The sequence below is a fragment of the Suricata suricatta genome, chromosome 11 (assembly GCF_006229205.1).
Source record: "Suricata suricatta isolate VVHF042 chromosome 11, meerkat_22Aug2017_6uvM2_HiC, whole genome shotgun sequence".
Classification (NCBI taxonomy): Eukaryota; Metazoa; Chordata; class Mammalia; order Carnivora; family Herpestidae; genus Suricata; species Suricata suricatta.
In genome coordinates, this window is record NC_043710.1 from 47741382 (window position 1) to 47766592 (window position 25211).

Consider the following 25211-nt stretch of genomic DNA (forward strand, 5'->3'; position numbering starts at 1 on the left):
GTGTTAACAGGATCTATTGCCTCCTTTCATCAAAAGGTTTTTTTGGGGGGAGATTTTTGCATAACTGAGTAATACTAATAAGGAGACCTCCAAAGAAGAGAACAGTCTCACAGACTTGGATCTGAGCCTCACTCATGTCATTGGGCATGTCTGGGCAGCATTTTTGATGAAACCCTGATAATTAGATCACACATGTAATATTTAAATTATAGTCAAATGCATCTCTTTTTTTCCTCTGTCCTTTGGTTTTAGAATCAAAAGGTCTTCCTTGTAGCTTCTTCTGTTTCCACTCCCTTTGCTTCTTTGATTTTATAGACCTTTGTATTGTTTGGAGTGGGACAAGATTAATTAAGGAAGAAAATATCTTAATGATAGAGAAAATCTTTGAGTATTGGGTTTTTATTTGTATTTGTCTGTTTTACTGATAAATATACATGAAGAGTAGATATCAAAGATTGGAAAATGGGGAGCTTCTTGTTTGCTTTATTTTATTTTTTTAAGCTTATTTATTTATTTTGCTAGAGAGAGAGAGCATGTATTCTAGTGGGGGAGGGGCAGAGAGAGAGAGAGAGAGAGAGAATCCTGAACAGGTTCTGCACTGTCAGCATAGAGCCTGATGCGGGGCTCGAACCCCTGAACCATGAGATTGTGACCTGAGATGAAACCAACAGTCAGGATGCTAACTGAGCCACCCAGGTGCTTTTTGTTGATGCTTTAAACAAATGCATATTTAAATTGACACCTCTTCATAGTAAACCTAATTATAATTTTGTAAAGTCAAAATAAGAATAACAACGAAAAATGCTAAAAGGTGGAAAGCTAAAGAGGCATGCTACCTACCAGTCTAATGAGTAGGTCACTGGGCAAGAAGCTACTTCTCTCAGTTTTATTTTTATTTTTGGCATCAACTTGACATATATTTGGGGCAAGTTCTGTTCCCTGTAGGATCCCTCAGCATCAGTTTTTGGGTGCCTCATGTATATGGGTATATGAAGAGGTTGCTAGGAGACCAGCAGTGTCCATAACTGAGGGAATCAGTGGGACTGTTTGAGAAACCAAGTGTTGTCTGAGAAACCTAAAAGTTCACTCTCTTCTGGATGTTGCAACTTCCACTTTTGCAGTATTCCTCATCATTGCTGCATCCTTTGCTTTTCCCTGTGGTCTGCCTGGGAAGGAGAGGTATGTGGAATACCTGTGTGTACTTAATAAGCAGTTTTAGGGTTTCAGAGTGCCACTTTATCTAGATTGGCTCTCTGAAAGTCACATATTTGTGTGGGTTGTTTCATAGCTGGATATTTACCTTGATTTTTAGCAGATAACCTCTAGAATATCTGAGTCTGGATAGTTCTCCATGGGGAACTTTAGGCTGGGGAGAACTGACTTTCTCATGAAGTAAAGCACCATGAAAGGTATGCGTAATGAATGAAGACTAATAATATCTTTGAAAGACAACTTAGGGATGTTTCAAAAATGATAATATGGTTGTGTTTCTTTTTGTTTTGTTTTGTTTTTTAAGATTTTATTTTTAAGCAGTCCATGCACCCAACATGGGACTCAGACTTACAAAGTTGGAGATTAAGAGTCACATGCTTTATGAACTGAGCCAGCCAGGTGCCCATAAATGATATATTAAAAATTTTTTTAATGTTTATTTTTGAGAGAGCATGAGTGGGAAGGGGCAGAGACAGAGGGATACATAGAATTGGAAGCAGGCTCCAGGTGCTGAGCTGTCAGCCCAGAGCCTGATTTGGGGCTTGGACTCACAAACCGTGAAATCAGTCCTGAGCATGACTAAGCTGAAGCTTAACTGACTTAGCACCCAGGTGCCCCAAATGATGTTTATAGCAAAAAATTCTAACAGTGCACAAAAGCGTGAAGAATAAGTAGGGGCACTTGGGTGGCTTACTCGGTTAGGCATACAACTCTTTTTTTTTTTTTTTTTTAATGTTTTTATTTATTTTTGAGAGACAGAGAGAGACAGCATGAGCAGGGGAGGGTCGGAGAGAGAGGGAGACGCAGAATTGGAAGCAGGCTCCAGGCTCTGAGCTGTCAGCATGGAACCCGACGCGGGGCTTGAACCCACGAACCATGAGATCATGACCTGAGCCAAAGCTGGACGCTTAACTGACTGAGCCACCCAGGCGCCCCGGCATCTAACTCTTGATATTGGCTCAGGTTGTGATCTTGGGGCCATGGGGTCATGAGATCTCTGTGGAGCATGGAACCTGCTTTGAATTTTTTCTCCTTTTCTTTCTCTGCCCCTCCCCCTTTCAGGTTATTGCCCTCCTTTTCCCTCCCTCCATCCCTCCCTCTCTCAAAAGAAACATTGAAAAAACCTTTTTTTTCTTTTTAAAGAAAGAGTAAAATAAAAATTACTTTGAATTTTATCACCCAGAGATAATTACTTGTAACATTTTGGTGGACATCCTTGGTTCTCTTTACATTACTGGAAGGAATTTGAGGCAGAACTAGGGAAATTCACCTGGGCCTGTGCATGGGTGCATCATCATCATCATCAGGGTAGTGGGGCAAGCTTGATTTATAAAAGGGACTTTCTCCAGAGGGATGGAGACTGTACATTGCCTGGATTCCTAAATCAGAATTCATAAGTTGCTGTCTCATCTTGGGGCATTAGAAGTCTGTGAAAAAATCCTTTGTTTCTTTTTATATCAGCACATGAGCTCAGCTGTCCCTGAGCAAGAGAAAGTGCTTAGCTGCCTTTGTGAGGCATTCTTTGTCCTGTGCTTCTCTTTTGGGTTCCATTGTGTGAGTCTAGGAAGGAGGCAGTTCGTCCATTGCTATGTCAGGGGAAGCAGGCACAGGATATTAGAGTAAAGGCCAGGAAGTGACTTCTTTATGTCTTGGGTCCTTCTTTCTCTCCTGCTGTTTTTTTCCCCTTTCTCAGGATACTCCTTCAATAACTTTTCCCCAGTAATTTGTGTGTGTTGAGCTCCCCTTCAGTGAATAACATGGAGATTGACTAGAGGTGAGGCTGGCTGTGATTTGGTGTTGGGAACTCAGGGGAAAGGGCATTGTGACCTCCTGCAGGAAAAGATTTGGGAGAATATTGGGATTTTGGAGATCCATGTGATTACTACCCCAGAGCAGCTAAGTCTACTCATGGCCTCTCCCAACAAGGCAGGAGGTTAACTGAGGACAACTGATCATGTGGGTATGTTGCCTCTTCTAGGCTACTTCTTGTCACCCAAGCTGTTTTGTAGGACTTTTCCTATTAGCTGAGCAAAGGGGTACATGAGTTTGAGGTAGGCCTGCAAATTGCTTCTGTTTGAGGAAACAGTGTGAGGCTATTGTATGAGCTTAGTATTTAATGACCTCCTATTTCGTTTTGCCTTCTCATCCCTACCTCCTTCAGCCCAACTCTGCAAAGAATGGCTATAGTGCTGTCTACTCAGAGGCTCCTATCTAATCTGACCCATCTCTGAAGTGTGCCTGAGTTGTATTCTCCCCTCTAGCTACCTCCTACCAGGAGTATATCTATAATATATGGACACAGCATTCATAGAGTTCATAAAATTCTTTACAGACATTCTATATTTGGCTCACATCAGTGGGAGAAAAGCCAAGCAAGCATTGTTGAGTGGATACAGTTATTTTTAGATGTTTCTGTGTTTCCAATTGGACAAAGTGCTTTCTTTCTATAAAAAGAGGAGAAACAGTGGACTAAATGATTGCATTGTGTGCCTCTGGTTGGTCACAGAGCTTTGTTCTGTTAACTGTGGATGGGGCTTATGAAGCAGGTGATCTTCATGACTAGATTTAATTGTCTTTACTATGTTTTCTAATGGCTTGATGTGAAAACATTTATAATTTTAAATCTTTTTGTAAAATGTTTTATTATTATTATTTTTTTTTTTGAGAGAGAGACAGAATATGAGTGTGGGAGGGGCACAGAGAGAAGGAAACAAGAAATTTGAAGCAGGCTCCGGGCTCTGAGCTGTCAGCACAGAGCCCAACAAGGGACTCAAACTGGTAAACCACAAGATTGTGACCTGAGCCAAAGTTGGACGCTTAACTGACTGAGTCACCCAGGAGCCCCTATAATTTGAAAATCTTAAAGGGAAAAACAAAAGCCAGCTTTTAGAGGTTAAGCATTTATTGGCCCTTTTTCTAGACAGGGCTCAAACTTGTTTTTCACTGGAGGAATTCCTGAAAGTGAATTTTAAGGTGATTCTTCTTCTAATCTTTGTATCTTAGATAAGAGAAAATTCTCTCTTTTTTTAAAGTCTATTTATTTTGAAAGAGAGACAAAGAGAGCGAGTGGGGGAGGGGCAGAAACAGGGAGGGAGAATCACAAGCAGACTCTGCATCAGTGTGGAACCAGACATAAGGCTTGAACCCATTAACTGTGAGGTCAGGACCTGAGCCGAAACCAAGAGTCCAGATGCTTAGTGACTGAGCCATCTAGGGACCCCAGAAGTTCTCCTTTTTGATTATAGATTGGTAAATTGAATAGTTTCATGCATACAGCAAATGTTTATGCATGGACAGGTTAAAACATGTAGTTTAAATAGATTGAGAGTTTGTGGAATAGTTATATTTAGCTAGACTCATGTCACCCTCCTGCCTCTTCTTTTAGGATGCAAGAACTTACTGTTACGGAGAAAAATAGAAGGCTAAGTGGATCAACACTTTGATATATCTTAGAGGTACCACCCTGGGGCACCTGGGTGGCTCAGTCCGTTAAGCATCTGACTTCAGCACAGGTCTTGATCTCACAGTTTGTGGGCTCAAGCCCCGCGTCAGGCTCTGTCCTGACAGCTCAGAGCCTGGAACCTGCTTTGGATTCTGTGTCTCCCTCTTTCTCTGCCTTTTCCCTATTCATCCTCTGTTTCTCTCTGTCTCAGTAATAAATAAACATTAAAAAAAAAAAAGAGGTACTACCCTAAAAGGGACTATTTAATAATGGACCTGGAAAGATTACTTGTCCATAAAGAGAAAAAATAAAAAAAGATCCCTACATTCCACCATAACAAAAATCAACTTGAAATGGATTAACAAGTTAAAAATGTCACAAGCAAAAGTTTAAAATCTTCTACAGATAATATTAATAAATACATTTCTGATCTCTGAGCAGGGACTTTGTAAACAAGACACAGAAAACACTATCCATAAAATAAAAGGTATGCAGGATGGTTTAGTGTTAATCTGGCTGTATTTCAGGGATGAGAGACACAAAAAAAAACCTTCCATGCTTTTCCATCATCTTGGCCTCTTCTGCACTATTTGTAAAAGATTGAAGGGACTGTGGGTAGCTCACTTGGTTGAGTGTCCGACTCTTGATTTTGACTCCGGTCATGATCTGAGGGTTGTGAGATTGAGTCCCTCATTGGGTTCTGCATTGAGTGTGGAGCCTGCTTGAGATTCTCTCTCTCCCCTTCTTCTCCTCTCCCCCACTCTCTCAAAAGATTAAAAAATTTTAAAAAAAGATTGATAAATTTGATTTTTTAAATTAAGGAAAATACATCTTAAAAAGATTTGATAAAAACTAGAAGATATGTATAACACATATAACCTACAAAGAGCTAGTATTAGGGGGTTGTAAAAAACTTGTACAAACCAGTAAGATGATAAGCAACCCTGCAGAAAAATGGGGTAAAGACATGAATAGGACTTACACAAAAATACACAATTTTTTCACTAGCAACCAGAGAAGTGTAAATTAAATGCACCCAAATCAGTGGCAAAATTAAATATGATGATACCAAGATTTGGAAGAATTTGGATCAGTAGGATCACTTTAGATTGCTGGTAAAAATGTAAAATGTTGTAATCACTTTGGACACAGCTAGACCTTATCTTATACAGTTGAACATTTGCATAGCTTACAACACAGCACTTCCACTTCTAGGATACACCCAAGAGAAGATCTTGCATGTGTGTCCAAGAAAACGTGTAAAAATATCAAAGCAATAAACAGGAAAGAACTTAAATGCCTTCAGTGGGAAAATTGATAAATTGTGTTATATCCATATTGTGTGGAATATTATACAAGAGCGAAAATGAATAACATATAGCTACATACAACAAAGTGGCTGAATTTTAGTAACCTTCTGTTGAATGAAGACCATAACACTGCCAAGGAATGGTAATCTTTTCATAAATTTAAACAAGCAAAATCTTGAAGGCATACATACATGTGATAAATTATAAAAGAAACGGCAAAAAGATAATGGAGAGTTCTGGATAGTGTTTACTTGGGGAATGGGAATGTGTAGGTTGGGGGATGATTTTGTGGAGGAGCCAGATAGGTAGGTAAAGTATTGGTAATGTTCAAGTTCTTGGATTGGGTAAGAAAAAAATGTCTTTAAGATTGTCCCCAGAGTTTTCAGTTTACATTCCTAACAACACTGTGTGAGATGTTTGTTTCCTATTAATTTGGCCGGCACTAGATGTTATAAATCTTGTAAATCTTTGCCAGCACAGTAGGTAAAAAATATTTTGTTTTTATTTCTTAGATTATTAGTAAAATTGAACATCTTTTCATATATTTGATGTTAATCAGCTGAAAGTTCTTTTGTGTTTGCCTTCCATAACCAATTTCTACTTTTCAGATGGATGAATTTATTTTTGTCTCAGTGATTTCTTTTGCTATCAACCTTTGACAGGTTACAACAATTACTGTTTCCTAGATTGTTTATCTTTTAATTTACCTTTATGGTTTTTAGCTTTATGGGTTTAGAAAGCCCAACTCCACCTTAAGATAGAATAGTAATCTTTTATTATTTCTTTTAATGCTTTTGTGGGTTTATTTAATTTTTTTAACTTTTTTTAATGGAAAATATTGAACACATGTAAGAGTAAAGAGACTAGCATCCATTGTTTTATAATGATCAACTCATGGCCACTTTTCTTTCTCTATCCTCCTCCTTTGCACTCATCTTACTGGATTATTTTGAAACAAATCTAACACAGCATTATTATGTTATTCAAATATATTCAGCATGTATCTCTAACAGATACTCTTTTTAAGAAAATAAGATGGCTTTATTTTTTTATTATTATTCTAAAATGTTTATTTATTTTCGAGAGGGAGAGAGAGACAGAGCACGGGTGGGGAAGGGACAGAGAGAGAGGGAGACACAGAATCTGAAGCAGCTCCAGGCTCTGAGACACAGGGTTTGGGCTCATAAACTGCGAGATCATGACCTGAGCTGAAGTTGGACGCTTAACTGACTGAGCCACTCAGGTGCCCTTGTTTTTTATATTTAAAGCTTCAAACTTAAATTTATTTTTGAGTAGAGTATTCTATTTTAATGTTTCTAAATGTACAGGCATTGTCCCCAAAACATTTATTCAGCAATCCATCCACAATACATGGGTCTGTTCAGGACTTTCCTTTTCCAACAGATTGCTGTTTTATATTTATATTAGAATCCAGTAAGGCAAGTGTTTTATTAAAATTTTCTTGACTGTTTTATTCTTTTTAAAAATTTTTTAATGTTTTTATTTATTTTTGAGAGACATAGAGAGACAGTGGGAGCAGGGGAAGATCAGAGAGCGAGAAGGAGGCACAGAATCCGAAGCAGGCTCCAGGCTCTGAGCTAGCTGTAAGCACAGAGCCTGATGCGGGGCTTGAACCCACAAACCATGAGATCATGACCTGAGCCCAAGCTGGACACTTAACTGACTGAGCCACCCAGGCGCCCCGGCTGTTTTATTCTTACAGGAAAAAATTCACAGTCAGTTCATCAGACACTCCTTTTAAAAAAAATAGGGATTTTGAAAAAAATTACATTAAATTTATAAATAAGTAGGGGCATTATTAGCATCTTTTCAATATGGAATTTTCCTAGCTAGTAATATTGTTATCTGTGATATCCATTTATTGACGTTTTTGTTCCACAGTGATAATAACAGTGTTAATTGGCATTCATTATGTACTATAGGCCTAGCATATGAATCTGAACATTTACTGTCTCATAATCCTTAAACTTATGGCATAGGTAATATTATCATTTCTGTTAAATGAACAAAACAAAACTCTTAAGCATTTAATCAATGCAGTGAAGGAAATGATAGTTGTCTTGCCTAGACAGGTTCATGGTTATAAATATATACATATTTTTAATGTTTGCTTCTGAGAGAGAGAGAGAGAAAGAGTGTGTGTGTGTGTGTGTGTGTGTGTGTGTGTGTGAGAGGCCACCAGTGGGTGAAGGACAGCGAGAAGGGGACAAAGGATTCAAAATGGGCTCCATGCTGACAGCAGTGAGCCTGATGTGGGAGCTCAGATTCAGGAACTGGGACATCATAACCTGAACCAGTTAGATGCTCAACCAACTGAGCCATGCAGGCATCCCAGAGTTAAATTGAATAAGAAATGTGTAACTCCTCTAAGAAGAAAAGTGGATGGTTAAGAGCTTGAGTGTATGTTTGAAGTCAGGCTAGAGGAGTTTAGATCCCAGTCCTACTACTTTCAAGCTATATGACTTTGAACAAGTTACTTAACCTCTCTATGTCAGTTTTGGATGACATGGATGGATATTGCCAAACTGTTCTTTGTAAATCCAGACTACCTACCTCACTAGCATTGTATGAGAGTGCTGTCTCTGTACATCCTCTCAGAAGTAACCTTAAAGCCAGAAGGAATCACAGAAATCGGCAAGACCAGCCACTGAATCTTACAAATTAGGACTAAGGCTCAGAAAGGAATAATGGTATGCTCAGGGTCATATAGGGAGATAGTGATGGAGTGAGATACGGAACCTAGACTTTTGGACTCACTCTTGGTGTTCTGTTTACTACTCTAAGAATTCATGAATTTAACAAACATCTTTTTTTTTTTTTTTAACAAACATCTTATGAGCATTTACTATATGTGTGGATTTTCTGTTAGATGCTCAATTGTGTCATCACAGAATCCTTACCACTCTCTAAGATAAATGTTTTTATCTCTTTATAACATTTTATAAAATAAAGAAACAGAATCAGAAGATTAAGTAACTTTTCCTAGAAAGAGGCAGGGGAAGATTGGAACTTAGGTCTATTCCTTCCTGAGCCCCGTCTTTTTTATATCATATCTCATATATGCCCATTTCCTCTTCTCCTTATTATTCTTTCTAAAGTTACTTCTTAATGCTCTGGAGTTGTTCACACTCACCCTGTTTTAACTGCCAGGCTAACCTCTGCTTTGTGGACATTGACAACCACTTCATTGAGCTGCCAGAGGACCTGCCTCAGTTTCCCAACAAATTGGAGTTTGTCCAGGAAGTCTCTGAGATTCTCATGGCATTTGGCATTCCCCCTGAAGGGAACCTTCATTGCAGTGAGAGTGCCTCCAAGCTGAAGAGGCTTCGGGCCTCTGAGCTTGTCTCCGACAAGAGGAATGGGAACATCGCAGGTTCCCCTTTGCATTCCTACGAGCTCCTCAAGGAGAATGAAACTATTGCCCGGCTGCAAGCTTTGGTTAAGAGGACTGGGGTGAGCCTGGAAAAGGTAAGATGCTGCATATGAGTTTGTGACAAGCTTGATCTGTGCTGGGGGGTTATCCTGCTGAAAAAAAATTGTGAGAAAGCACCTAGTTCGGGGCAGGGCTTATTTGTGAGCAGTGAAAGAATGCTCTTGTGTGGGAGACTCTGGAATCAGCCCTGGCATATATTATCTTAGTAGATGTTATTTATATCTAAATTTGGGTGGCTTTTCACCTGGACATCAAGGAGAGCCTGCTGTCATTCCTTGTGAACACTACAGCAGAGTGACTTGGAGGGAAGACAGTGTGTTCAGATCTCTTTAAAATGCATTGCCTTGTGAACTTCATGGCAGGCTATGGCATACAGGGCAGGTATTGTAAACTCTCTTTTATAGCTCAAGAAATGAAGGCTTAGAGAGCTTCAGTGGCCCAAGATTAACTGCCTAGTAAGTGGCCGAGCCGAGGCTAAATCCTGGTCCCCTTGGTGAAGTTTTGGGGTAATGGGGGCGCTCATGGGGTCTGGAGCTGACAACCAAGAAAGAATTCTTGAAGGCATCTTTGGTGCAAAATGGTGATTTTATTAAAGCATAGGAACAGGACCCATGGACAGGAAGAGCTGCCCCGGGTCATGATGGGTAACTCATTATATATATCTTCAGGTTGGGAGGAGGTCAGGGATAGAGTAAGTCTCTAAGGAATTTTGGAAGCAAGGTTTCTAGGACCTTGAGGGCCTATTTGTTGCGAGGGAAACACCGTTTATTACCGTTTAATAAAACCTCAGTCATGAGACCCTTAGATGTATATTAGGGGTCAAAAGCTTGGAGTATGATTGCCAGCATATATCTTTGGGCAGTTGAGATAAAGAGTCCGTGAGGTTGGGATATTGTTAAACCCCCTTGTGGGAGGCGGGGGGAATTTTCCAGCCTGTATATTGCCCTCACCTTGCCCTGTGCTCCCTCATATCCCCCATGAACAATTTTGACCCTTAAATCTTTAAGGTTGCTGAAGGTGGGAAGTCTCATCTTCTGTAGCCTCTTCCTGCTAAGTAGGGGCGTAGAGTTGTCCCTACCTATATGGGTCAGTATTGGTCACTTGGGGAACATGTAGGGAGGGTTATAAAAACATAGAGGCAGCTGAATCCAACAAGGGCACCATGTATGAACCTCCTTGAGTAGAAATGATCATCTCTTAGCTTGAAGTTTTTGCAGTGATGGAGTCTTGGCACCAGGCAAAGAGGCATGGGAGAAAATAGCAAAACAGAATAACTAGAAAGATGAGCCCAAATGAAAGTCCTGTAGTAGCAGACAAAATTCCTCCAGTCCAGGAGTTTAATTAGTCATTAAAGGAAAGAAAGGGATTGTTTAAAGCACCAATATGAGTATTCATGTCAGTTAGAAATCCAGAAATATTTTTGTGATAATCTGGAATGTATACACAGCATTTTGTTTTTATGAGAATAGAAGTTCTACCTTGTGCAGCAGTTAAAACATCTAAATGCTGTTCTATTTTGTAGAACTGTTTTATGCATTTGAATTATTTTGGTATTTGGTATTTAATATAATGTTGTTTTGAGAGTCATTTAAGGCTTTAACCGTGTAACAGGTGGTGTATAGCCATCCTATAGACTCTGTTTTGTTTAGTAAGCAATTAGGTAATTAATAAGAGGTACTTTCATAGAAATAAGAAAAATACAAGTTTGGTTAGAGCAGATCACAAATCCAGTGTCTGCTAGCGCTGCCAGTGAGATTTTTAGATGTCAGGCTCGAAGCATCCTCAGATGGGAGCAGGAACACCAGGCAGCAGGAAAGATTGGTCTTTCTGATTTGTAACTCAGATGTCTGTGGTGATCCTTTTGAATGGCCCATTTTAAGAAGGAATTGTTAGTGGAAATTGGGGAAAGGAGAATGAAAAAGGTACAACCATCACAAGAGAAGTTTGAGATCTTCCACAGTTTCACAGGAATAAGAAGGCACATTAGTTTCCTTTTTGATTTCCTATAAAGGGGGTATAGATTTTATTTAGATATGGGAGCCCACGAAGAATGCTGCTCTAATTTTACTGCAGTGGGAGTACATAATGTGACCCAGTAGGGCTCTTTTCATTTTGGAGTTAGGTCCCCTGCTGTATTAGACTTTTAATCCTTTAACTAAACCAGGTCTTTTGGGTTTATATGGGGCAGTTTCTAGTAACTGTCAGATTGGGTTTAGAAAGGATATGGTTTGCATATTTAGAGACTTATGAATTAACCTGGCCTCAAGTGAATAATTTAGTAAAGCACTATATTCTTTATCTGTTGATAAGTTTACAGGGAAAAAAGTCTTTTTATGTACAATTGTTGAGGGAATCCATCCCATTTTCCAATTGTTTAAATATTATGTCCATGGGGTCATTATTCCCACAGAAGGACAAACAAGGAGATTGTCCATACCTGTGCTATTGTGACAGTTTTTCTGAAGTTTACCTAAAGTTGTCTGTTTTACACAAACAACAAACATTTAAAGACAGACCTAGAATTTAACATCCATAATGGTGCATTAATGAAACATTGTTTTCCTCTCTAAAAACCCTCATTTCCAGAGACAACCAAATCAAGACTAATTTCTTTGTAGTACAAGTCCAGTTTTAACAGACTTGGCCTAATTATTTACATAAACTCAGCAAGAATAGCAGTTGATCATAAGGATCTTTTAAAGTTTGCTTTGCTGGAACCTTTTATAAGAAATCACCAGATTGAACTTTTAGTAGCCTTTCCAGGCCAGAAGCCACGCAAAGTCCTTGCCATCAGACATGCCTGCAAGACCTATAAATTTGGGTGAATTCCTCTTCACGAGGTCCCCAAGATATCCTGAGGTTCCTGACCCTGCCAGGAAGTGACATTCTTTACTCACCTAGTAAGGCTGCTGGGAACTCTGTAAGCAAGGCATCAAGCCAACATTTCCAAGGGGCTTTGTGGCTGTTTCAAGGTCAACCTTAGTTCCTTAAAGCTGTAGGGTTATATGTGAGTCTATGCATATCATTCAAATAGGACATTCTGGCTAAAGCCTTAGTAAGATAGCCAGTATTTCTAATGGTGTCCTGTTACAAGATGAACAGATTTCTATTGAATTTATGCAAACAATTGTAATTGCCATGAAAGAAAGAATACTTAATGAGAGGTTTTGAATTTGAGAGGGTTTAGGTAGAGAGAAAAGATAAATGTGTCAGTTTACAAATGAATACTTTATGACATCTCCGTATATTATAAATATCTCAAGAGAAAGTTTACTTAATCTGGAAGAGCAAACATTAGAGAACCAGCAAGATTTCAAACAAGAGTCACACAAACTATAATCTTCCTCAGTTTATTTAGCCCCATGTTCCTAATTATTGTTCAGTTTGAAAGCAGTTTTTTAGTTCTGGAAATCTTACCCATGTTAGTATTAATCTTAAAGATGTCAAATATTTGTCCTAAAAGTCCTTTTTATGAATGTTCTTAAAGATGAAATATGTTTTGTGAGAGAAAAAGAACAATTATAAATGACAAAAATCTTAGAAATGGACATTGTTAAGGATCTGATGAGAATTCATTATGATGCAGTTGACAAGGATACTGTGACACATTTCAATAATCAGAATATCAAGTGATAAAGCCTTAAAACTTTAGGAATTTCTTATATATTTAAGCAGTTATAGCATTTACCCATGTAAAACAGCTTAAGGTTTATCATTATTTGACAATGCTTTTCCAAGTAACTTAGCATACCAAATAAAAAGGGCTAATTGGTCAAAGAGACCTCATTTACCCTTTAAGTCCTGGGAAGTTTGTTAAAACTTCAGAACGTTATAAAGCCCGTCCTAAATAGGATTATAAATCATTACAAATCTTATTTCTTTACCCAACTTGGCATAAGAGATCCTAAAGGCAAATATGTAGCATTATATAGTTGTTAGCAAAACCTTGCTCCTTTAACATTGAGAAATTTTAAGTTTGAGTAATCACAGACGATAGAAGAAATGTAATGTAACCTAATGTAACCTTTGTTTAAATGTTCTTAATAAGAACAGATCAACAATCCAAGAAAACTTTGTCTTTTGAAAACAGAGAAAAGAATTTCAGCCTTATACCAGTGTACTTTAAAAATTTTTTAAATGATTTTTTTAATGTTTGTTTATTTTTGAGAGAGAGAGAGAGAGCATGAGTTTTGGGGGAGTGTACAGAGAAAGAGAGAGAGAGAGACAGACAGAATCCGAAGCAGGCTCCAGGCTTCTGGCTGTCAGCACCTAGCCGGACATGGGGCTCGAACCCATGAACCATGAGACCATGACGCGAGCCAAAGTCGGATGCCCAACTGATAGAGCCACCTGGGCACTCCCCAGTGTACTTTTAAAATACATCATCTCAAACTTAGTCCATCCTGACCACACATAAAATTCCTTTTCAAAGATTTCCCTTCATAAACTTTTACAACTTTACTTTGCCTTTGAATTTTGTCCCAAGCCATTTCTCTCTTGTCTCCTTTAGGACAAAATTACTTTCTTTTTACCTTTAACAAAAAATACATTTCCATGCTTGTATCTTTGTTACATATCTCCTAGTTTCCTACATACTGAGTTGCTTCACTTATTTCCATCAGTATTAAGTACACTTTGCAGAATTTTAACTCCTAGAAATGTTAATCTCCAATGAAAACTTAGTAACCAAATATAAACTGTTACATGAGTTCTCTAGAGGGCAAATTCATGAATCAGTTAAGCACAAATCATATTTCCCAATAGACCCAAATAGCCTTAGTTCCTCTGCAATAAGAAATTAAAAGCACAAACCTGTGTTCAGTAATCAAAGCTTTAGTACTCAATCTTATTTGGAAAAAACCTAGATGTCTAATGAATTTAATCTTATTTATTATGCAAGCAAAACTTTAAAGTTTCAGGTTACCAAAGACTGTGAAAGCTATCTTAACAATTACCTATGAAAATTTCGAAACAGACAAAATTAACCATCATTTTAAGTCCTCTTTTTGCTAACAAATTGCAACAGAGATGACAGCTTATTGGACTTTGAGTAAACCTTGGTAGAATAAAAATGTCATATTTAATGCTAATAACTCCAAGGACAGGTCTATATTAATTAAACCAGCAAACTTATATTAGTTTAAAAACTGAACTGTTTAAGAGAAAGGGCATCACGGGGCACCTGGGTAGGTTAGTGGGTTAAACATCCAACTTCGGCTCAGGTCATGATCTCACAGTTTGTGGGTTTGAGCCCTGTGTCAGGCTCTGTCTGACAGCTTGGAGCCTGGAGCGTGCTTTGGATTCTGTGTCTCCTTCTCTCTCTGTCCCTTCCCTGCATGCACTCTGTCTCTTTCTCTCAAAAGTAAATAAACATTAAAAAATTGAAAAAGAAAGAGTGTCCCTTTTGTCAGGGATGGCTTGTGTTTCCTCTAGGAACCTGGATTCTATTAGGATGAGGCCTGTTTAGACAATTATCATCCAGTATATCAGGAGGGAGTTTACTGGCCTGGTTACTGACCCGACACGTTCTGCAAGAGGCTCTTGGGTCTAGGTAGAGCCATGAAGGCCTGGACCTAGGGTACCTCCATCCATTTGCCCTGTTTACTAAGGCCATGCAGTGTTACAGGAGATCAATCTTTTTCTATATTTCGTAAGTCAAATTATTTCCAGTGGGTTAAAAAGCATTCTAAGAGAGAGTCCTTGGGGACTGAGGAGAAGCACCCCTGCTCCTCCTAGACAGAAAAGTAGAGAGAAAGAAGTAGAGAGAAGGTCCATTACCCCTGTGAATCCCCCCGACTTCCAGGTGGTGTCCCATTCACAGGATATGTCAGAGGTTCCTGGGTCAAAGCAGCCCCCAGGTTTCCCTCAAACAATCACTGTGACCACCAACCAGCCTATTAAGGGCTCCTGAAGGAGGGATGCTAGTGTCCCCCTGCTTCCACATTGCATCCTAGGCTACAGATGGGTGCCTGGCATATGGACTGAGTTTGACTTGCTGAGAATGCCAAGAAACCACCATTTTTTAACCCACGGAAAACACTGGAAAAGCTTTACAAGGGAAAATTACCCAATTTTGTAATTTAAGTAGTTGATAGAGGATGTTGACTGAAAGCACAGATCTAAGCGACATTCCAACACATACAGTCTTTATAGCCGACTTCCCTAGGAAATGGTCCCAGGTGGGGTTTTAATTCAGTTGGGTACTGGTTTTGGCCGGGGTACTGGTTTTGGCCGGGGTACTGGTTTTGGCCGGCTTCTAATAGAGATCTCCAGGCCAGAGCTGCTATACCAGAGATGTGGAGGGGATCATGTTAGACTAATGAGGAGGAAACCTTACATGGGAGTCTTAATGATTGGCAGCCATCCTGGTGACTTAGGTGGCTCTCCTGTGCCCAGGACAGACAACTTTTTATAAGGACAGGAATAAAGAGAGGTATCAAGTGTCTGAGTCTCATTACCATTCCAGCCAGGGTACTAACTTATAGCCAAAAGGCGGGCTTTCTCCTCCCCATAGAGTAGCCACAGGCTAGAGGATTGCAGCCTAAGCAATCGACATGAAAGCGTTCCAATAAGACCACATTTTTCTTTTTTCTTTTTAAAAATTTTTTTTTCCCAAGATACTATTTTTTATTTATTTATTTTTATCAGACAAACTGTATCTTATTTTATTTTTTTGGACACTACTTTTATTTTATTTTATTTTTTTAAGTAGTTTATTGTCAAATTAGTTTTCATACAACACCCAGTGCTCTTCCCCACAAGTGCCCTCCTCCATCACCTCTACCTCTAAGACCATACTTTTCAGAAAGCCCCTGAAATGAGGAAAAGAGAAAGGACTCACTGAATTTGCACTGAAACCCAGAGTCCAGATGAAGAGACTCATTATTCACACTGGATGCCTTAGGATGAAGTTTTGGGGTAATGGTGGGGTGGTCCAGAGTCAACTGCCAAGATAGAATTCTTGAAGACATCTTTGGTGCAAAATGGTGATTCTATTAAAGCATGGGGACAGGACCAGTGGGCAGAAAGAGCTGCACTGTAAGTGTGTGGGGTGACCGATTTATGGAGGGGTCGGGGAGGGGCCTTGCAAGGGGAAGTTTTCCAAGAGACTTACATGCTAAAGGCTTACTGGAGGCCTAGCTATTGTCAAGCTAAGGTTGTATTTCCCTCTAGCAAAGCATTAACATTAGGACAGTAGAGAGTTCTTGGACTTTAGGCTATGATGGGATTGCCTTTTTCTGGTAAACTGGTGGAGAAGCTTATCAGTTTAACTATTTGGTTTTTTGTCCTTTGCTGTTTTGGGGTAGCCTGGAGTGTCCAAGGAATATCCTATATATCCCATCTGGGGTGAGAGGGGGGCGGTGCTGTTAGCCTACACTTTTGCCCTCAGATTGCCCCTTGCTCCCTCATTTTAGGCTCTTTTTGGGATGAAGTTAGTTTTCTATTTCTTTACTTTGATGAGACTGCCTGCTTTGTGTAGTTTTTTACTCATCTCTTCACCCTCCTCCATTTTCACTGTTTAATTATTTTTATAAATTACATATAAGCAAAATGGAACAAGGTAATCACTTTGTTGGCTATTATTGTTTGTTTTTAAATCATGGCTAGTTAAAGAGGAGCAGGGAAATATTTAAAGAGGTTGGACACAGTAAGGAAAAATTCTTAGGGAGAAAGATAAGGATGATGTGGGGGAAAAAATCAAAAAGATGAAGGGAGAGCCAGAGTCTTACTTTGTTGCTTTGCATTATCATTTTCTCATTGACTTCCCAAATTTCCTTCTCTGACGAGATAAGTAGCATCTTTTCTTCTATTGAGGAATCTCTCTCTGCCCATAATCTTATCTCTACTTTCATTAAGTTCCTGGGTGCCTGCATGTGGAATACCCTCATTGTTCTCTTCTGCATGTCAGAATCCCTTTCTTTCTTATTTTCCTTCTGATGTTTTTTTCTTTTGCTTCTTTTCTCCATTTGCTGTGAAGTAAGTGACCACTGGAGATTGTCGGGAGGGTGGAACAGATGAGTTGCATTTTGGGGGATAAAGAAAAAATTTATTTTCAACTGTTTCATTTTTGGTAGCTGGAAGTGCGTGAAGACCCCACCAGCAATAAGGATCTGAAGGTTCAGTGTGATGAGGAAGAACTGAGGATTTACCAGCTAAACATTCAGATCCGGGAAGTTTTTGCAAATCGTTTCACTCAGATGTTTGCAGATTATGAAGTCTTTGTCATTCAGCCCAGCCAGGATAAGGAATCTTGGTTTACCAACAGGGAGCAGATGCAGAACTTTGATAAAGTGAGTAATCCTGCTGGGAAGGTGGTGAGAAATGAGAATATGCCAGACCGTCTTGAAGATTTAACTGAAGATGAGTTTTTCTTTCATTGTATATATGCTGGAAATAAGACGGCTCTAGCTCTCTTAGGTTAAGGTGCACGTGCAGGTTGAGCATCAGGATTCTGGGAAGATTGGTTGCCACAGTAGGTTACCTGAGTAAGTTTGGGGTAGTACGTCAAAATTTCAGGATATTTGAAATTACATGAGTGTTAAAAAAATGAAAAAATTTTGCTGTTTGCTTTTCATAAAGACCTAGGAAACTTGAGAGAAAATTTAACGTGCCAGATCCCTTCGGTGTGCTGCCTTTGCTGGTGAAGGCTGTCAATGACTGTGTGTTTCCTTTTGGTCCAACCAGGCATCTTTTCTATCAGACCAGCCTGAGCCATATCTGCCCTTTCTCTCAAGATTCCTAGAGACTCAGATGTTTGCTTCTTTCATTGACAACAAAATCATGTGTCATGATGATGATGATAAAGACCCTGTGCTCCGAGTATTTGATTCTCGAGTAGACAAAATCAGGCTGTTGAACGTTCGGACACCTACTCTCCGCACATCCATGTACCAGAAGTGTACCACTGTGGATGAAGCAGGTGAGGCCTTCTTGTTGCTGTATTTTCCTCTTGGATTATGTTACTAGAGTGTCCCTGTTTCTAAATATGCCAGCTTCTTTCCCTTTTTCTGCTTTTGCATAAATTAGTTCCATTGCCTGAAATGCTCTTCCCTTTTGGTTTGCCCAGCAAACATTTCCTTTAACACTGTGTCAGTTAGGAATGGGTCCTGCTATAATAGAGAATCTAATCAGCTTTGGGTTCGACAGGTGGGGGTTATTTTTCCAAATTAGCAAGAAGTGCAGAATTGGTGGGTTTTGGTGTTGGCTTAGTTGCTTAACAATGTAATTAAGAACTGAGATTCTACTTTTTACACAGTTACCCATAACATATTGACTTTCATATTCATACTTGACGCTTCATGGTTACAAGAGGCTTTTTATGTTCACATTCAGGGCAAGAAGAGGGGAAGGTTAATGCCAGCAGTATTTTCCCTCTTGTATCAGAAAACAAAAGCTTTCCCAGAAATGCCCAACAACTTCTGTTGTCTCATAGGCCACAGCCATGTTATATGACCATCCTTAAGTGCAAGGGAGGCTGTGAAAGTGAGTATTGAACTGGGTATAATATTACCCTGAATGATATCGGGGCTCTATTAATAAGAAAGAAGGGGTGAATGAGTTGTGATTAGGCACTGGACAGTGTTTGCCACAAAAACTTAGGTGAAATGTCTCTACCTCTGTGGACCCTTCTCTGATAACCTCAGGCTGATGCAGTGGATTCCCTCTCTGTGCTTCTCTGGTGCTTGGTTGTTGCCTCTTCTCTATTATCTCTGTTTGTTTGAGCTATTATTAGGTAACGGTTTAAGAGCAGAGACTATTTACTCATTTTCTTGCATCTAATCTGCTAGCACATATATATGTTAAAAGTTGTTTGCTTCATGTATGATTGAAAAGACCTTTTTGTTCACAGAGTCCCTGTCTAGACCAGTTTAGCTAGAAAATAGTCTCATTTGAGGTATCAGATTAAGTAGTATGTTCACTTCTTTGTGGGTTGTTCAGTGGCCTTGTAGCCTTTTTGTGTATTTTGTTCATTCACTAAATTCATTCACTAAATTGTATAATACCTATTACATGTTCAACATATGATAAGTGCTTAGCAAATATTTACTGAGTGAATGAATGTGCCAAGCATTTTTCTAGGTTTTGAAGATAAAACTGGTGACAGTTTGGACAAAGTCCTGCCTTCATCAACCTTACATTCTGTAGCTTTCTTTCTTTACCTTTTAGCTCTTGTTCTAAGCCTTTCATTAAGATGACAGTCCTCTTGGCTAATGAGGATATGTTGCTTATGCAAGTGGGCTACCCTAAAACAGTCATTCTTGCCTCCTGGAACACATTAGGCTTCGTATTCCTGAACCCTGCCTAAGGATTTGGTCCTGGGAAGCTTAACAGAGATTTTTACAAGAGTGTGAGTTTAGAGAAACATCTTCCAGGCCATCAGCTTAAATCAGGACTTCCCAATCTTCATGTTTTGCTACCTTTGAAAATGATAGTATTTGTATATGACTCACTGGAATAAAGGAAGGAGTTTGCTTATCGTTAGAGGCTATAAAGCTAAATGCTCTAGTCTCTTGAGGCCTTGCCCATCTACCACAATTATTTAGGCATTCAGTTCTTAGCCCATCTCTGATTCATTTGTTGAACACTGAAGCATGCTGATTTGAATTATTCTGGTCCTCAGTTGTTACAGGACTTGTGTGTGTTCTCATAAGATATGGAAGGAGGGTCAACTAACCCTCATTCATATGATTCATTTCAGCAAAATTCTGTCACAGACCCTTCAGCAACTCTATGCTTTGGTCCTAAGAATAATGGGAATATCTAGGGTATGCCCCAGAGAGATGATGTATTCCAAATATTCTAAACTTTTTTTAATGTTTATTTACTTTTGAGAGAGAGAGAGAGAGAGAGAGAGAGAGAGAGAGAGAGAAATGTGAGAAGGTGAGGGGCAGAGAGAGGGAGATACAGAATCTGAAGCAGGCTCCAGGCTCTGAGCTGTCAACACAGAGCCCAGCATAGGGCTTGAACTCACGGATCATGAGATCATGACCTGAGCTGAAGTCGGACGCTTAACCTACTGAGCCACCCAGGTACCCCTGTACTCCAGACATTCTAGAGCAGGGTTCTTGCCATGGGCTTCAGATCTCTAGCCTGGAGGACTAGTTCAGTCTCCTCACCTCATCTTACACTTCAGTTTCTTGAAGCAGGCTGATTGGAAAATGGTAAACACATAAATAAAGGGATCTTCTTGGAGATCCTTTAAAATGCTACGTTTAAAAGAGATCTTGGGGCACCTGGGTGGCTCAGTTGGTTCAGTATTTGACTTCGGCTCAGGTCATGATCTCATGGTTCATGAGTTCAAGTCCCACATGAGGCTTGCTGCTGTCAGCCTCTCAGCGTGGAGCCTGCTTTGAATCATCTGTCCTCCTCTCTTTGTTCCTCCTCTGCTTTACTGTCCCATAAATAGATATTTTTAAAAAAAGTGTGTATGTGGGTGAAACAGTGGAAGATGGCTGAGCAGCATGGAGACTCTCAGCTTTTCTTGTCCCTAAAACACAGCTAGATCAGCACCAAACCATTTTGCATACCTAGGAAGTTGATCTGAGTATTAACACAACAATCTGCATAACTTGAGCTGGTGCAGGGAGGTGGACTGGGGGGAGAGAATAGCTGTGGAGGGCAGGGCACTGTTTTTGCGGAGAGAGGACAAAGAGCAAGGGGGAGAGTGTGATGAATTGGAATCATGCAAGAAAAGCACTCCCCTGAAAGTAGCTGAAGAGAAAGAGAAAGAGTGAGAACACTTTGAGGGGACTAAACAAGAAATCTGTTTTCCAGAACCATTGAGAGGGAGAAAGAAGAGGGTTTCAATACCATTAGCATTCTATAAACAGTGGAGTGCAGAGTCTGAAATTCTGGAGCTCAGTGCCTGGCAGTGCTCTGGTGAGGAAGCAGGGTGAATCCCCAGGAGTAGGCAGCAAGGTCTGAGGGTCCATTAGCCACAGTGGGAGAAGTGGTTCCCATGTGTGGAGAGCATTTGGCCTCCACTCCATAGGGCTTCCACACAGGTAAAGGTCCAGTGGACCTCGGAGAGCAGTCACATTTGCTGGTATAGGGACAAAGACATCAGAGTATGGTGAAACCTGGTGCCAGCTGTGTGTTGTGATTTGCCATAATCTCTGAACCTCTGCTGCTGTGCAATTGCATGAATGTTCCCTGGGTCAAGCCAGCACCTAGCCATTGCTGAGAGTCTCCTCCAGAGAGTTGGTGAGGGTCCAAGCCACAGGGGTCTCTGAAATGAGGGGTTTGAAATACAACCCCGTCTGAGATAAAATCTGGAGGGAGGTGCCATCAGACTGCCAGGCTGGACAGAGACCTGAGACAAAGGAAGGGTACTTGATCATAGGTTGGTGAGAGTGCAGCGTTCCTATGGCAGAGACTGGGGAGCTGGGTGAAGTCATTTCCATCTCTTAGGTGCATGCAAATGCACACGCCCCACACTGATCAACCCCAGTAGGGTCAGCAGCGCCATCTAGTGGAGAATGGAGCCATTACACCATGCTCTGCCCAACGGCACCCTCTAAGCGCATCCCCTAGAAGACTAGCACAAGTCTGTCTGCCTGCTTAGTGGAGGGACTATATAGAGTGCTTCATAGTTTGAGTTCTAGAGGAAACTGGATATAATTTCAGGTTTCATTCTGTTTGTTGGTTCATTTATTTGTTTTGTTTTTTTTTGCTTCTCTTTGTTTAAATTTTTTTTTCTTAGATATAGAAAGAAAAATGTATTTTTTCTTTTTTTAATTAAAAGAAATAAAATTTTTAGTATGTTTTTAATTGAAAATCTTTTTGTTCTATTTCATTTTAGTCTATATCATACAATTTTTTTAATTAAAATTTTTTTCTTTTTTCCCTTTCTTTTCTTTCCCTTTTTTCTCTATTTTATTAAGCTTCCTTCAACACCAAACCATTTTGCATACCTAGGAAGTTGATCTGAGTATTACCTTGGATCTAGTGTCCTTTATTTGATTTTTTTTGTTTTGTTTTTAATTTTTTAATTTTAATTTTTAATTTTATTATTATTTTTTCTTCTTCTAAAATGATAAAATGAAAGAATTAATCTCTAAAAAAAAATAACAGGAAGAAATGACACCCAGGGGCTTAATCAACACAGATATGTCTGAACTAGAATTTTTAACCACAATAATAAGAATAATACTTGGGGTTGAAAAAAAGCTTAGAATCCCTTTCTACAGAGACAAAAGAAGTAAAATCATCAGGACAAAATTATAGCATTTTTAATGGGTGCCTGGGTGGCTCAGTTGGTTAAGCATCTGACTTTGGCTCAGTCATGATCTTGCAGTTCGTGAGTGCTAGTCCCACATTGGACTCTTTGCTGACAGCCTGGAGCCCGGAGCCTGCTTTGGATTCTGTGTCTCCTTCCCTCTCTGCCCGTCCCCTACTCATTTTCTGTCTCTCAAAAATAAACATTAAAAAAATATTAAAAAAAAAAAGAACATTCTTCTAAAGAATGAATGAGTCAACCAAGAAATTAAAGAGGAAATTAGAAAGTGCATGGAAACCAATGAAAATGAAAGCAATAGCCCAAAACCTCTGGGATACAGCAAAGGTGATCATAAGAGGGAAGAATATAGCAACTCAGGCCTTCCTAAAACAGGAAGAAAGGTCTCAAATATACAACCTAACCTTATATCTAAAAGAACTGGAAAAAGAACAGCAGTTAAAGCCCAAAACCAACAGAAGGGAAATAACAAAGATTAGAGCAGAAATCAATGACATAGGGGAAAAAAACATGGTAGAAGAGATCAATGAAACCAGAAACTGTTTTTTTGAAAGAATTAACAGAATTGATAAACTCTTACCCAGGTTGGTAAAAAAGAAAAAGGAAAGGACCCAAATAAATAAAACACAAACACAAGAGGAGAGATCACAACCAACACCACAGAAATACAAACAATAATAAGAGAATATTATGAGTGATTATGTGCCAACAGATTGGGCAATCTGGAAGAAATGGACAAATTCCTAGAAACATGAATTACCAAAACTGAAACAGGAAGATATAGAAATGTTGAACAGATCCATAACCAGTAAAGAAATTGAATCAGTATTTAAAAATCTCTAAACAAACAAGAGTCCAGGGTTTGATGGCTTTCCAGGGGAATTTTACCAAACATTTAATGAAAAGTTAACATCTATTCTTTTGAAGTTGTTCCAAAAAATAGAAATAGAAGGAAAACTTGCAAACTCATTCTATGAGGCCAATATTACCTTGATTCCAAAATCAGAAAAAGACCCCACTAAAAAGGAGAACTACAGACGAATTTCCCTGGTGAACATGGATGCAAAACTTCTCAACAAGATACTAGCAAACTGGATTCAACAATATATTAACAAAGAATTATTCACCACAGTCAAATAGGATTTATTCATGGGATGCAGGGCTGGTTCAATATCCACAAGCCAATCATTGTGATACATCTCATTAATAAAAGAAAGGATAAGAACCATATGATCCTCTCAATAGATGCAGAAAAGTCATTTGACAGAATACAGCATGCTTTCTTGATAAAAATCCTCAAGAAAGTAGGGATCGAAGGATCATACCTCAACATCCTAAAAGCCATATATGAAAGACCCACCACTGATATCATCCTTGATGGGTAAAAGCTGAGAGCTTTCCCCCCAAAGGTCAGAACATGACAAGGATGTCCACTCTTGCCACTGTAATTCAACATGGTATTGGAAGTCCTAGTTTCAGCAATAAGACAGCACAAAGAAATAAAAGGCATCCACATCAGCAGGGAGGAAGTCAAACTTTCACTCTTTGCAGATGACATGATACTGTATATGGAAAACCCAAAAGATTCCACCAAAAAAACCTGCTAGAACTGATCCATGAATTCAAAAGTGGCAGGATATAAAATCAATGTACAGAAATTGATTGCATTTCTATACACCATTAATGGAGCAGCAGAAAAAGAAATCAAGGAATTGATCCTACTTACAGTTGCATCAAAAACTGTAAAATGCCTAGAATAAACTTAACCAAAAAAGGTGAAAAATCTATACACTGAAAGCTATAGAAAGCTTATGAAAGAAATTGGAGAAGACACAAAAAAATGGAAAAACATTCCATGGTCCTGGATATGAAGAACAAATGTTAAAACGTGAATACTACTCAAAGCAATCTATATATTCAATGCAATTCCTATCAAAATAACACCAGTATTCTTCACAGAGGTAGAACAAACAATCCAAAATATGTATGGAACCAGAAAAGATCCCAAATAGCCAAAGCAATCCTGAGAAAGAAAATCACAGCTGGAGGCATCACAATTCTGGAATTCAAGCTCCTCAGAATGGCTAAAATTAACAACTCAGGCAACAACAGATGTTGGCAAAGATGCGGAGAAAGAGGAATCCTTTTGCACTGCTGGTGAGAATGCAAACTGGTGCAGCCACTCTGGAAAACAGTATGGAGGTTCCTCAAAAAATTAAAAATAGAACTACCCTACAACCCAGCAATTTTACTACTAGGTATTTATCCAGAGGATACAGGAATGCTCTTTTGAAGGGGCCCATGCACCACAATGTTTATAGAAGCACTGTCGACAATAGCCAAAGTATGGAAAAAGCCTATATGTGCATCAATAGATGAATGGATAAAGAAGATGTGGTTTGGTGAACTCACCAAACTTCACAATCACAAAACAAATAATCCAGTGAAAAAATGGGCAGAAGATATGAACAGACACTTCTCCAAAGAGGACATCCAAATGGCCTACAGACACATAAAACGATGCTCAACATCACTCATCATGAGGGAAACACAAAT

At 39.2% G+C, this 25211-nt stretch overlaps 1 protein-coding gene across 3 annotated transcripts in view; it reads left to right on the forward strand.

Annotated features, from left to right (window-relative positions):
- Positions 1 to 25211, forward strand: part of DENND5A (DENN domain containing 5A) — a 108986-nt gene that overhangs the window by 51121 nt on the left and 32654 nt on the right. For all 3 annotated transcript variants that reach the window (XM_029915372.1, XM_029915373.1, XM_029915374.1), the window contains 3 exons: positions 9136 to 9453; positions 17494 to 17709; positions 18104 to 18338. In XM_029915372.1, coding sequence (XP_029771232.1) covers positions 9136 to 9453; positions 17494 to 17709; positions 18104 to 18338 — 769 coding nt within the window. The remainder of the gene's footprint in view (positions 1 to 9135; positions 9454 to 17493; positions 17710 to 18103; positions 18339 to 25211) is intronic.